Raw genomic sequence first — 15,781 nt, 5'->3', positions numbered from 1 at the left:
TTCAGAAATTACAGAATGAAAATTAACAATTCACTGTAAAAAAATCTATTTTTAAAAAATATTTTAAAAACCAAAGTGGCTATTCTAATAATATACGTAAACAACTTCTGAAATAACAAGCAAGTACCATGTTTAGTATCTTGACTTCAAAACGCAGCCTTTCAACTGGCAAGCAATTTATTCTTTTCCAAAAGCAATTTTCCTTTTGTGTTAAAAAAATTTAGAAGAGTATTTAAAAACAATGCAATGATGAATAATGGATTTTTCACAGCAAAATAACCTTGATTTCTTTGTAATCTACTGTTCTATATACTAGATAATTGGTTGAGAAGTTTTTTTATGAGTGACAATTAAGTGTAACGTTAAAAACTTTGTTACAAAATAAAAAAGCTGTAAAAGTAACAAGAATAAATAGATAAGAATGAAAAACTCACAGTACTTATATGAAATCAGAGAGAGATCTTGCAAAAGTATTTTAGTAAATAAAAAAGCATTCTAAAAAACTAAAGGAAAGATTGTAATAGCCACTTTAAAATTAATTATATCTAAATATCTGTAGAGAAATCTATACAAGGTTATTTGTAAAAGCTTTTAAAAGGATAACTAAAGAATACATTAAATTACAAGGCAACATGATTCCTTCAGGTACAAATGTGCCCTAGCTACCTCCCAATGACTTTTAAAAAACCCTGAAAAAATTAAACAAGAAGATTGCATTTTGCAAAGAAAAGCAACAGCCTCTAGTGTTGTATTTATTGCCTATTTATTATTACTGGGTTATTAATTTCGGTACTATGTGTTAGGTGGCAATTGGGAACTTGTTTGCTTTCTTGTAAATAGGTGTTCATCATGGCAACCATTTTGAGTGTAAGTCCCACATATATTCTCAAAATTCCAAATGTGCCTCTAGACCGGCTGGCTCAGGAATTCTGGGAACTGAAGTCCACAAGTCATAAAAGGGCCATCATTCCCCAACCTTGCTTTAGACAATAAACACTGCCAATCACCACTTTATTCTTTAAATTATGTGTACATTTTGAAAGTTCTTTTACTTTATATTACTGCATGAACTATTAAGCAACAGCAAAACTTAAAATGCAGCTACAAATATTGTATTAAGTTATTATTATTACAGCTATAACCAATTGTTTTCCAAGGAAGTTCAAAGAAGCAGTCAAATGAAGATCTGTTTAAGTTTTTTAAAATATAACTATCAAACTCCTGATTATAGGACCATTCAATTTCTAAGACAGAAACAATCTTAAATAGAATAAGATAAACTTCTCATTTAGGATGGTGCGCAAACACACACTGACCGCTTCCTCCCACTTGCTTCCTCCCACTTTTTTCGTAAGACTCGCTAACTTTCCACATGGAAAATTCTGATATTTTATTTGTCTCTTTGTTATAGAATAAGAGGAACACAGAAGACCCTGAGGGATTTATTGTATTTTGGGAAATAAATAAATAAATCTGGTTGACAAGTCAACTCTGTACAAACTACTATAGGCATCGAGTCTTTCTGCCTTAAAATATTATTTTTCCTGTGGCTAGAGATAGGAAAGAGAGATAGATTTCTATTATCAAAACTAAAACATTTTACAAGCCTATATATATATATATTCACAGAGCCTAAGTCCAAAGTTCAATAACCAGAAGTAGAAAGGGCCCTCAGCAGATTTAAACTGTCAATAGGATCTAGCAAATTCTATCCCTGATCATGCCATCAGCAGCCTTATCAAAGCATTGTAAAGTGTAGATTATTTGAATAACAAAACTTGTGCTGGGGGAAGACAAAAAAACCTTTTTTTTAAAAGAAGAACCATCATAGATGATTTCAGGTTACCTCTACAGCCAGCTTGGTCCGGGAATTTGAAAAAGGCAATGTCATCCTTTCAAAATGGATTCATGGAGCAGTTAGAAGAACGTGAGGGAGGGACCCTATACTATAGCTCCTGTATTTCCTCTGAATCATTTCAGACTCATGATTCAGACTATTCATTACTATTATAGATTCACTACTATTATCCTTTTCATCTTTTCTACTACTCTCTCCTATTGATATGATTATATTACTTTGTTGTTTGATGTACACTGAGAGCTTATGCACTGGAGACAAATTTCTTGTGTATCCAATCACCCATTCTATTCCATTCTTATCCCTTCTATTCTAATCCACAAGGGGTATCAGCAGATTCTCATATCACACATGTACATCTAAAATGTAGATATCCAGAGATTATAAGCCTGAACTTCATGATCCCAATGTATTTTCTTTGTTTTCTTTTTCTTTGTTTGTTTTATTGTTCTTTTATTCTTTTACTTTTTTAAAAAAACTTCCTTTTTATTTCTTCCTTTTTTTATGATTGTGAGCTACCTAGACAAAATGGCAAATAAATGTAATCCGTATCTAACTATCCCAGGTTCTTGAAAAGGATTCAATAGGTAGACAAAAATGCCAAATCCAGTCCAAACATCTGGCTGAATGAGAAGCCTTGGTGGTGCAGTAGTCAGAATGCAGTATTGCAGGCTAACTCTGCCCATAGCCTGCAATTTGATCCTGACAGGGCTCGAGGTTAACTCAGCCGTCCATCCTGCTCAGGTCAGTAAAATGAGGACTCATATTGTTAGGAGAAATATGATGACATTGTAAACCACCCAGAGAGTGCTGTAAAGCACTTTGGGGTGGTATATATGTCTAAATGATATTGCTATTATTAGTGAATGTGCAATGAACATAATAATTCTATGTTTTATTAAGAGAAACTATGAAGTAGATTCATTTCATGGATTTAATCTTTAACTATTAATCATATACAAAATCTCCCTATATATAGCTATTTTCAATACTAATAAGGTGAAGCACATCATTGAAAAAAATCTGTTATGATGATTTATTTTATATTACAATACATTATTTGAATGCCTGGCAGACTGCACAAAGTTCTTGCTGAAATAGCTATCTGTTCATATATCTTGTGAAATAAAAATGTCATACATAACACCACTGTACTACAGAAAAAGGCTCAGAGATTATAAATAACACTTCTCCAGTAACAGAACAAATAGAATGCTACATTTTTAGGGCCAGTTACTTAATTTATATTTATGGAGGTAGTATACCATTCATTAAATTTTCTGTGCAAGAGCATGTGGACTATCATATATGACAGATTGTATATGTAATTAATTTATAATTTGTATAATCATGAGGATATTTTTTTTCAGTAATTCTAGAAACAAAGAAAGAAATCCATGTTTTACAGTTCATACCTTACATTTTGAAATATAAGCATACCCAAACCACATCTAGATAAATGCATGTCTTCAATACCTTCAGCCTTTTAATTTATTATAATATGTGCTTCTGTTTTATCAGGAAAACTATCATTAATACAAACGGAGATCAGACCTCTTTCTTGATCATTCTTCACTGAACTGGAATGATGTGTTATAATTCTGACTCATAGGACCTGAAACAATTCTATTGACTGAAACAATAAACTGATGTATCTTTTTTTATTACTTCTTTTGTGGATAAAACCAAAAGAAAACAAGACATAATCTCTAGTTTGATCTTAAAATAAAGATACACGGAGAATTGACTAATATATTAATACAAAGACATTGACGAAGTTTAACTATATGAACCTAGAGAATGCTTACTATTTTTGTCTAAGGTTTAAGTACTTTGATATCAATTACAAAAAAACCAAATAAACAAACAAAAGATATTTTAAAGATGTAGAAAGATTTAAATAAGGTCAGGCAATAAACATGAGCATGAATCACATAAACATTTAAGAACAAAACTTGAATAAAAATGCTTGAGAATAGATTAGATAATCAGACATACTTTTAAAGGACAACCTTTAAACATGAGTTCTAAAGTAATGTATTTCTGAAATAATAAACAAAGTCAGCACTTATAAACAGATGTGCTGAACTGGAAAATAAAAGAACTTTCATTTCTTTTAACCTTTCTTCCTCCTCGTTTAAAGGGCAACTATGTAGAAGCATACACCTTCTAAAAGAGATATAATACAAAATGAATCAACAGATTACTGAAGAATTATACAATCGGTCCACATTAACACTGTAATGTGGTCCATTTGGTTTGGGCTTAACTTGAACTGAACATTGTGACTTGTGATCACAATTTTAAAATTAAATTGACAGACTATTATTCAACAGTTACCCCCCCCCCAATAAAATGGTAGCTGTGCTGAATCGGTGAAAATAATTTAGCATACTGTACTTCATTTAGGCTCTTAGTTTTCAATTTGTATGATGTACAAATGTAAAAATAAATTGTTGATATCAACAAGATAATCAGGAAGATTGTCTCCACCTTAATAGGTCTACTAGTTCACTGTAATTAAGGGAAATTTTATTCATTGTGCTATATTCTATAAATTGTAACATGGGTTTTTTTTTTAACTTGCTCTAATTTTGAAATTTTATTCTTTGTAGTATTCTCTAGGACTCTACTGCTTTTATCAAAATAACAAAAGCAGGGTCACATATGCAGCTTCCATCGCTTTTGCATATTTGTGCAATATTGCAATACAATTCAGAAACGTTTGGGATTGGCTTGAGTAAACTCTCCCTCCTGCACTTCCTAAAGATACAGCTGCTAAAGTCTCTGCATTATGGGTTCAAACATTTCCTGAGTATGTATCTTTTTGTTCAGGAGAAATTACAGTGTTGTGAATTTGTAGTGTTGTTATCAATATTTGTCCAGCTAGATGGCTGACTGCAGTCAGACCTAGTTATTCCTTGGATGGCAGCCCAGGAAATACCAGTCCTAGAGGCATCCCAGAAAAGGGCAATAGTAAATCACCTCCATAAGATTGGACGTGTCCATGATGTCACCATGAGTTAATTTTCAAACCGAAGCAAGGCTATACTATGTCTGTCAATATTATTGTATGCGTGCTTTTATCAATATTTGTTCATGTTTTTGTCCTGTTTTATGCTTCTTTATTTTTTATGCTCCACATTATTTTTTTCAACAATTTAGAAAGAATTTAAAATAAGTAATTCTGATGGGAATCAAAGTGAATGCTGGCCCCATGAATCAATCTAAGATTGTCAAAAACTAGCTGGTTCTCAATATTCTTAGTGCACAGCTAAATGTCTATGGAGATTCTCAGTCATCCAGGTCACTTCTTGGAAGAGAAGCGAAACGTCTTAAAAACAAAACAAAACCAGAAACAAACAAGGTTGACAAACAAACTATACATTGCTCAAATTTTGCTTGTCTTGACAAAGTTTATGTTGTATATCACATAGTGACTTAGAAAAAAAATCCCCCTCTCAGCTAGATTCAATTTAAAAACAAACAGCTGACTATCAGCTGCATGGGGGTGACAGTCAAGCCCACATCTCCAGATTATTTTTCACACCTATTTCATATAAATTTTAAACATAAACAGCATACAATGCAATTTGATCTGTAGAATCATGGCCTGTCAGCCATTTGTTACAGAAATAATCCCACATTCACATTTTTTGGGAATATATAACCCTAATAGGCATGGAATTGCTTCTCCACAGTACCTTTAATGTCTAGCTACTGATAATTATACCAGGCTGCTAATACCAAAATATGTTTTAAGTTTCAGGAAAAAAACACTTGTTTTGTGGGGAGATAGTGTGGTGTAGCAGTTAAGATGACGTCCTGGAAACCGAGTAATAGTAAATTCTGTTCTCTATTAGACACAGAAGACAGTTAGATGACTTTTTAAGATTTTGGGGTTTTTCAGAGAAGAGAAAATGGTGGGTTTTTTTTTTAGAAAGAGGTTTACAAGGATCTCAGGTTTATACAAAATAAAAGCTGAGAACATTAAGACTTGACTCTCAATTGCAAAATGCATTAACTCTATACCTAAAGAAAGCAAATGCATAACTAAGTATAGTTACTTAGTAGGGAATTTGAAATTTTGTTTATTCATTCATTCATGCACATTCATCAAATTTTAAATACTGCCTATCTCATTCACAGAGTGACTCTGGCCTTTAAACTGGTGTACACTTTAAAAAGTTTCATCATTCCTCAATTAGAAGATCAGTAATAACAATAGAAAACTGTTTTTTTGTTCTAAAGTCCCTGTCAATAAATATATTCTGAAATATTATATTTAACCATTTTATGAGTTATAGGAGATTTGGCTGTCATTTCAACTGATTTGACAGTGCATATCAGAACAGCATATATAATATACAGATCAAACCAATCAATATCAGAAAAAATAATCCTTTTTTTAAATAATATTTTTCTCCAAAGACATAGTTAAACATGAAAAATATATGCAAAATTATTCTAAATGCAATACCAAATAACCATCATTTGTCATTAAAATTCAAGGAATTTAATGGAGGAATGTTTTAAGAACAGTTAACAATAGTTTGCCAATAAAATTTATACTACCGTGTTTCCCCCAAAATAAGACCCTGTGTTATATTTTTTTTGCCACCAAAAAAAAGCACCAGGTTTTATTTTCAGGGGGTGGGGGGATGTCGTCCACTGATTCACCTTATTTGTGCACCTCCCCCCCAGCCTCTTTTTCACTGTCAGAGGCCTTAAGGAACTTCTTCGGCTTTGGATAGTTGCAGCCAGGCCTCGCAGACCTTGGCTCATTTCTTCTGCAACCAGCAAGGCTTTCCTGAAAGCCTTTGCAGCCAATAACAGAGGCCTTTGCAACTTCCGGATTAATCTGGAGCTCTGTTATCAGATACAGAGGCCTTCAGGTAAGCCTTGCTGGCTACAGAAGAAATGGGCCGAGGTATGCAAGGCCTGGCTGCAACTATCCAAAGGTAAGTTAGTAGGGCAGCTCCACCCTTCCATCCCCACCCTAGCTTAATTTTTACCCATTCACCCTGGAGTGGGTGGGGTCTTAATTAGGGCTTATTTTGGGGGGTAGGGCTTATATTGGGCACACGTGTAAAAATCAAGCTAGGACTTACTTTCTGAGTAGATCATATTTTCTGGAAAACATGGTAATATAGAAAAGTTCATCATTTAGTACCTTTTTGGAAGTTATTTATTCGTTTATTATTGCAAATTGTAACCCCAGATAAATTAAATACATTTCTTTTAGTTGTATAATATAATATTAATTATATTTTAAGAATATGTAAGCTCCTAGTATTAACTAACAAAATAACAAGCTAAGATATAAATTGAAGAGATATCAACAGTAACTAAAATTCTTTTACAAAATTCTTTTTTGGCTGTTCGTTGGCAACCAGTACTATGGTGAGAGATTAATAAAAATGGGTAGGTTTTATATTGAGAAAAGAAGACTGAGAGAAGTTGTAACAGAAAATCTTCAAAAATCTCAAATGATAACACATAGAAAACAGCCAGTTCAGTACCTTTTCTCATCACAAAATAATAATCTTAACTTACAGAAAAGCAGATCCTGGTGGTTGAATATAAAGAAAAACTTGCTAACATTGTGAGCAATTAGGCAAAGGAAAATAAAGTACCCAGAGGGCAGTCCTTCATCAGGTATATTCAAGTAGAGACTGGAGAACTGTAAATGTTTTAACTTGGTTTCCTGTATGGGACAAGATTTTGGATTTGATGTTCTTAAAATTCTTGATTATTCTACTTTTACGAAACATACTGATAAATTTAAATCTCTATGTTAAAATGTAAAGCCATTAGTAAGACATTACATTCCCAGCCAATCAAAATCATAAAGTTACATCAAAGCTGTTAAAAAGTTTGGTATGAATTAATACAAATAACTAAATCTGGAATCATAATAGCTGCATCTCTACAAACAAATATCAGGAGATTGTGAGTTCTAGTTCTGCCTTAGGCATGAAAACTGGCTGGTTGACTCTAACCCAGTCATTCTCTCAGCCCAATCCACCTACCAGCGCTGCTGTTGTGTAGAAAATAAGAGAAAGAAGTATTAGGAATGTTCACCAACTTGAGTTATTTATAAAAATAATAAAGGCAGAAAAATAAATGTCTATATCAGCTATATCTCTGCAAAATGTGGCTCAGTAGTCATTCAAACACTATTTTCAATACCTTTTGGCAGCGATAGAAAATTTTTTAGTAGCTTAAATGCCAAATTGAACAAAATGTTCAAATGCCATCAAGAACTTCTATTTAAAAAAAAAAACTCAGGCAATTAAGATCTCATATATTAGTCTTATAGAAGCATTCAGACTGGAGATACAATATTAATATTCTCTAAAGTTTGTCTCATTATACTTCATTTCATAGTTCTGAAATAGTAGCCTACAAAGCCTATGATCCAAAGATGGTTCTTCACTACCTCAATTACAAATAGGGACTCTTTTTCTTACATTTAGAGTTCCCTGATTATTTTCTATTTGCACTTCTTTCTATTTTATCAAAGGTTGTTTCCAAAGGTCCCTGTTTTAGGAGCTATTTGTTACGCAACAGATGCAATTGGAAGACAAGATTGGCATCTATGGGGAAGCATCATGGAGATGCAAATGATAAACAAGTCCAAAGAACAAAACCTTGTGGATGTGTTTCAGGACTGGTAAAGTAGAAGTCTCCCATATTATTGATATTATTATTATTATATCATCTGCAAAGGTCTGATGATCCACGCTATGGCCTGTAACATCTGGGCCATGTGAGGAGCAAGGGCTCCTTCCTAACATGCATTTGTCACGAAAACAAACACCACTGGAAAAATACTGTTCAGTTAGAAACTCTGATTTCTTTCCACAGATTCCCCCCCCCCCCCCGTTACCACGGGTGTCCTTTTGGCTTGCCTGGGCTACACTGAGTGAAGAGGAATTGTCTTCATATAAAATATACAATATAATTAATGCATATAAATAACAAACTTTCTTTAAATCTTGTGGGGCAGTGTCAGTAGTTGACTAGGATTGCATGCGGTGGGCCGTGGGTTGGATATTCCTTTATAAACTAACTTCAAGATCTGTGGTAATATGTTAGTTAGAAATTTATAGTTGTTATATTAAATGTGTAAAGATAGTAATAAATTCCAATAAAAAAATAGAAGCAATTTGAGGAACTTGTTCAAATGTATGGAATAAATGTATGGTAAACTGAACAGATCTTTCCAATTGGAATTGGAACTAATAATTTAGTTGTACTGCAATTGGAATTGGAACTAATAATCTAGTAGTATTGCAATCTGTATTCCTCTGCATAAATGCTAGGAAGAGTAATTAAAACTTTGGCATCACAGAAACTTTCATCCAAGAATATTTCAGCTTAGTTTCATCAACAATCTTAGTCATGAAAAAAATTCTGTCTACTTCAAGCAGAAATCTTGATTAGCCATCAAAGCAAGTCAAACATATGGACCCCTGTTCTTATCTTTCTGTGCAGTGATAGATAACTTTGTTTTTAGAATATAAAAAAGAAATCTGCCGGTGGCTTTACAAATATCACGTTTCAAAAGGCAAATAACTACTAAATCACTTTTAACAAAATATGCATTCTTAACAGAAGTTACAAATGTTCCCAATAAATCTTTCCTACAAACATGCTGCCAAGCCATCTTCCAAATAAATCTTATTTTGGAACTGGGCTAAAATTTTGTAAAAAAAAAAATCTATTTGCATAATCAATAACTGGAGGATTAGTTAAACATCTTTCTCTTGCAAGCACCCTTAATTCCTGCACAGTTAACAGAGAAAGCTAGGAATCACTCAAATAAATTCCCATTACAATAAAGCAAATACAGAATGGGCAAATCCCATACTACACTAAGGCACTGCAATTTTGCCCAAATTGTTTGTGTTTAGAGGGTAAATGATATGGCTAAACTCCTAGGGCCTTCTGGTAGAGACTATTGCAAATCTTCTGGCCCTCCACAAACTTCTTTCTAAAGTAAGAAGAACCAAGAAGTCATAGGAGCAACTCATCAGGACTCCCTCAAACTTTCCCTCTCTTATGACCCAAAGAGTTTTGGCAGCCAGAAGCTCCTGGGCAAGCATAAAAAGTATTTTTTTTAAAAAAAATCATCTTTCGAAGTTCAAGAACTGAGGTCAAGATCTAAAAGCTGACTCTGGGGTTGAGCATTAGATGCTGGAGAAGAATGGAGGAAGCAGGGGCTAGGAGGGACACCTGCATATTGAACAAACTGAAGGCTGCTGTGACAGGACCAGCAATAACTTCTCTCTGGGATAACCATCCTACCCATGAACACCCCACCCCCCCACCAAGCACCTTTGAGCTGCTCAGATGCAGCTGCCCAAAGGCCCAGAGAGTCCCAACGATCCGGGTCCTGGCCTCCAGGCAGACACAAGGACATTTCACGCCTTGGTGGGTGGAAGGGAAAAAGCAGCAGCTCCTCACCCCACTCAAGTTGGTCTCTGTGTCCACGGTCGACCCTCCCCCCTCCTCCTCCCCCAGGTATCCCTTGACGACCACTCCCCCACGCCTTCTCCTTCCCTTTCCGTCCATGTTGCTTCCGGTCGGTACCTGTTATGCCTCTGTGAGGCCGAGGCTTTGGTGTAATAAGCCGCCCTCCGTTGGGTGCTGCGCGGTACCGGGTGCAGAGGGATTTGATCCGCCATCTTTCTTCCCAACCCACCCACCCCCCCTCTCTTGCTCGCTCTCTCCCTCACTCTTTCCCTCCCGCCTTCAGCCGGAGGGATTGGGTCGTCATCGTCGACGCGCCTTGACGTCACGGGGACGCGTACTGCGCCGGTGACGCAGTCGAGGCCGGCCGAAGCGACGAGAGAGGAGAAAACGGGAAGAAAAGGGAGAGGCGAGGGGGGCGGGGGCAGAGGAGGAAAGTGGGCGGAGTAACCTGACCAATCAGCTTGAGAGGGATGCTCGCGCTTGCTTCCCGAGCCCGGGGTGGATGGAGGCCCCGCGCGAGCGCGTGAGGCGGGCGCGCGGACTTCGAGGAGCAGCAAGGAAGGCGTGGGAGCGAAGGGAAAGCGAAAGTCCGCGGGAGCAGCGAATGCTCCACGGAGGAGGCCTGGCTCTCCTACGATGTTTCTGAGCAATAATGGCAACATATTACGGGGACCAAGGGGGCTCAAAAACTATTTTCTCAGGCCGTTTACTGTAGCTATTTTTGCGTGTTACATACAACTGGCCGTATTTTCATCGTAGTTTGTAATCTGCCAAGGAAGTTGGTAGTATGTATGTTATGGTTGTTTTTTTTAAGAAATGAAACAAACTTTTCAGTGGGAATTGGACAATTTACACTGCGCTCCTGCGCGCGTTTGGTAGAAAGTTAGTCGATAAACGTACAGCACGCTTCAGTTTGTGGTATGAGATTTTTGGAAGCTGTAATCTCCCCCCAACTTCATCAAATGCTTGATAATCTCAACAAGCGTTGTATGATCGGGATGCGACATGATTTCCATTACAATGTATGTGATAGTCAGTATAATTTGTATTTGTGTAGATTCTTTAGGGAAAAAAAATAATACGGAGACTTCCCGAACCACTGAACAAGCTGCGTATTCCGAGATGCTTTTGCATAAATGTTGCATCTCACCCGATCTTATTGGTTATGTTATAATCGCAGGTAGTATGTCATCTGAGTGAAAATTATGAGAGGAGGCATTCAAGTCTTCTCACTCCCCAGGACCCTCTATCAGTGATTTTTGGGCAATCACTGATAAATTAAATTAAATTTGGAACAGTAAGATGGAGAAGTTTAAGCTTATGAATCAAAACAAAAATGTGTGTGTGTGTGGTGTTGGTAAGGGAACACATACTTTGTTTGCTTACTTTAGTGCCAGGATAAACAAAGTGACAGTAACGCAAAGTGTTACAGCTAATGTAACAAGATGGTACCTAAAGTTTTATTTTTATATACAATCAATTTAAGGTGGCATCTATTTCTTTCTTTTCAGTGACTTGATAGCAAATTCAGTCAATTTCATTAAAATTTATATCCAAGGAAATTGATTTCAACTTGTACACAACAGGAAATGTATTTTCCTGCTTTTTTGTTTTGAATCTTCAAAAATGAACATTTGAAGATTGTCCTGAGATGATCTGCTTTTAAGGGTCCTTGAGTGGCGCAGACTGCTAAGACAGTCTGTTATTAACAGCAGCTGCTTGCAATTACTGCAGGTTCAAGTCCCACCAGGCCCAAGGTTGACTCAGCCTTCCATCCTTTATAAGGTAGGTAGAATGAGGACCCAGATTGTTGGGGGCAATCAGTTGACTTTGTATATAATATACAAATGGATGAAGACTATGGCTTAACATAGTGTAAGCCGCCCTGAGTCTTCGGAGAAGGGCGGGATATAAATGCAAAAAAAAAAAGTGAATGTTACTTTTCTTGCAAATCATTTATACCAAATTGCAGGAGTCCAAATATCATTTGTGCTATTTTTCCTTTCCGTGTTTTGTTAATGTTTCCCACCCAACACTATTTTTATAGTGGAACTAAAGAGTATTTTAAATATGGCTCTGCATCATAAATTCTAGATTAGTAATACAAAAGTCCAATATAATTGTATGGCATTTTTAATGAACCAAAGTTGGCTCTTGCCAGCTGACTTTCTATCTTCTATTATAACAATAATGAAGAGACTGTTACTAATTCCATTACAGTAAATTGTTTCCTACAAGTGTTCTATCAGTGCTGTGCCTTATCTTGCTGGAATCTTGGTGCATAGGTATCTCCCAATGTTCTTCTGATTGTGCAAAAACAGAGTTCTTCGTTCCCCTTCTTTACTATCATGAACTGATTTGGCTTAAAGCACACCATGTATTCTCCTGTGGTATTTTCTGTGGATTAATTCTTCAGTGTAATCAAGGCAAGCTCCTCTAAGATTACTTATTTGAGCTAAGTTTATGGACCATTTTTAAAAGTGGTCCTAAGAACAATAATATTTACCATCTAATAAGCTCTGGGTTGCTTTCCCCTAAATTTCCCCTCAAACAAATACAAGAAGTCGAAACCTTGAAGCTAATTTTTGGTTCCACTATGCTGAACAAAGTTTTCCTCAGTTAATAAACGCACAAGTTGTTTTTTTCCTCTGAATTTCAACCCAATCAAATGCTACACAACCAGAACAAATGTGATAGCAGTATTCTCATATTTCACTCCTTTCTGTTCACTGCAGTTTCCAAGGTGATTTAGTTTCTAAGTCTTTTGCTGAAATTTCCTCTGATCAGTCTTCTCCCCATAATCTTTGAGGTTGGTTCTGCTGCCTGTTCGAAACTCCCACATTATAACCCAGTTCACTTCAGCCATCATCTTTGGCTTCTGGATCCTTTTTGCGGCAGTTGTGCATCATATATCTAGAACAAATTGGAATTGCATTTTTTTACTTAGTAGGCTGTAACATTTATATTTGACCAACTCTGCCTAAAAGCAACTGGTAGACTCTCCCTCCCTCCCTCTATGTGCCTTGTTTTAAATTCAGAGTGCATCACTTAAACTAATCCCCCCCCCCAAAAAACCTGAGAGGTATTATCCCAAAACTAAGGAGTTTCCTGTTCTCTTTTGGTTACAAGTTTTTACTCATGAAATATCAATCAGCCAATTACTTTGCATTGGTAAATGATCAACCGAAGATTGGTTCTTCATCATAACACATAAACCTAGCTCAAGTTTAACTTCACCTCACCTGCAACTAGGTTGGAGGTTTTTTGCAACTTCATAAAATTAATTTGCCAGTGTTTTCTTAAGAGTCCTTTGTTACTGTTACAATTTGTCCTACATTTTGGGGATTATTTAGTACTCCCCTATTCAAATATTATCCATGTCAATCCCTTTGAAGGACAAGTCAACATGCTAGTTTTTTTGCTGAAATGAATGTCATTTCCCTTGGGCATCCATCCTTTTTTGGGGGAGGGGGGAACAAAGATCATTCCCTAAACGTATGTAAGGCCAGGACAGATACCGTTTAATCACATTAATAAAATATAATCCAAGCCTTTGGAGGCCATATAAGATTCTGGGATCCAGATTGTACAGTATTAGTCTCTCATTGTTTTTTGTGAATATAGCATTCCCATAAATCTTAAATGGAGATATTATTTATATCATACAGTGCAATTTATTTGTACTCCTCTTTTTGTTGCTTATTTTGTCTCAGCTCTCATATTCATAATCTAGATCAGGGCTGTCAAACTCGCGTTGTCACCTAACGTATCGCGACTTTTTTCCTCTTTGCTAAATCAGGGGTGGGCATGGCTAGAGCGATGCATCTGGCCCGCAGGCCTTGAGTTTGACAGGCCTGATCTAGATTATGAAGGAGATAACCATGAGTAAATAACTCATTAGAATTCCCATCATTTGATTGCAATTTAGCAAGAGACTTCTCTTCCTGGATAATATACAAGCTAGTCTAAGCATTTCAAGCTGTTCGTTCAGCCAGCCTCTAAGCTGAGAAGTCACAAAGCAAAAATATAAAACTTCTGCACTTGCGAAAGACTCATCTTAAGACACCTTTCAATTAATATTTTCTAGGTTTCAATTATGACTGCCTTATCAAGCCCACTGGGAAGAAAAGACACAACAATTATTTATAATAACTTTGTTGGCTATAATTTCCACTTCTCCCTGAAAGTTGGATGGATGTTTCCAGAAGCTTTGTGTTAAACACAAGTGCTTACACTTGACCTTACGCTTCATCTGCTCTTGCAGCACAGCGGTGCCTCTTTCATCCTGTGAAAGACAAGTGCAATTTGTAGCCACACAAATTATACAGTCCTTGCTATTAACATTCTTTTATCTTGTGAATTACTTACATTGATTACACTGAAGAAGTGTCCATGAAATGTTGCTAATGCAAGTCTATGATTTGGCTGTAATATATAATTCTTAAATTAAGACGAGACTGGAAAGAATTGACATCTTGTGGTAGCAGATGCAAAACTCAGATCTCGGCCACATGCAGTCATTAAGGCACCCTATGTTACAGTGTGCAAGTATATCTTTGCTAGGCCCTGGTGTCCTGGCGAACTTCCAATTCAGGTAATTACTCTGTCTACCTAATCTCCCCTGTAGTTTCAATTGGATAAGTTATGGTGTTTTCTTTTACCTCCTGCTTCAGATTGTTTAGCTAGTGTGCCTGGGGTGGAGAGCTAGATACCACATTCCACTGCAGAATTAGCAGTGCTTCATCCTAAAAATAAAAATAAAAATCAGTTGCATCCTTGGAATGGATAAAGAGTGCCTATGCAAGGGAAGACTTGGTATAGATCTTCTTTAGCAGTGTTGAATGCCGTTCTCCGAGAGACCATCCAAATTTACACTGACTAGGAAAGGGAGGTCAACTGATTTCTTTCCCCAGTCCTATTATTTTGTTAAATCTTAGGCCAATTAAATTCGAATTTCAGACCCAGGATAAGAACAAAAAAGAGAGAGGAGTACACCAGTTTGAAGCACATTTTCCTCTGATTCATCCAGATCAACTCTGGTTGATTGAAATCTGCTTACTTTTCTGATCCAAAGTTGTTCCCTTCCCTACTTCCCAGCAAAAATATATATTAAAAAATAGGAATAATGCAGTTTAAAGTTCACTCATATTTTACTTGCAATTTTCTATGGTATAGCATAGAAATTCATTTTAGTGAAACATTATAGTGTTTCGAGCAGGGGTGTCAAATTAGATTTCATTGAGGGCTGCATTAGGATTGTGTTTGACCTCAGGGGGCCAGGGTGGGCATGGCAAGTTTGATGTCACTCGTGTCAGGGGCATCTGTGGTGGCCTGAACACTCTGCCAGCGAAAACGTGCTCCTGAGCTCCATTTTCAGCTGTGAAGGCCTCCTGCCACCCTCTGCCAGTGAAAATGGAGCTGCGGGGTGGGGTGGGGGGGAGC

General features: G+C 36.4%; 1 protein-coding gene across 1 annotated transcript in view; it reads right to left on the bottom strand.

Moving 5' to 3' along the window:
* ATP9B (ATPase phospholipid transporting 9B (putative)) overlaps positions 1-10,556 on the bottom strand; it is a 156,059-nt gene extending 145,503 nt beyond the window's left edge. Inside the window, exon 1 of the mRNA XM_058175330.1 lies at positions 10,457-10,556. Within this exon, the coding sequence (XP_058031313.1) occupies positions 10,457-10,551 (95 nt within the window). The 5' untranslated portion in view covers positions 10,552-10,556. The remainder of the gene's footprint in view (positions 1-10,456) is intronic.
* Between the last annotated feature and the right edge of the window lie 5,225 nt (positions 10,557-15,781).

The sequence above is a fragment of the Ahaetulla prasina genome, chromosome 3, assembly GCF_028640845.1.
Source record: "Ahaetulla prasina isolate Xishuangbanna chromosome 3, ASM2864084v1, whole genome shotgun sequence".
NCBI lineage: Eukaryota > Metazoa > Chordata > Lepidosauria > Squamata > Colubridae > Ahaetulla > Ahaetulla prasina.
This window is presented reverse-complemented; position numbering and strand designations above follow the sequence as displayed.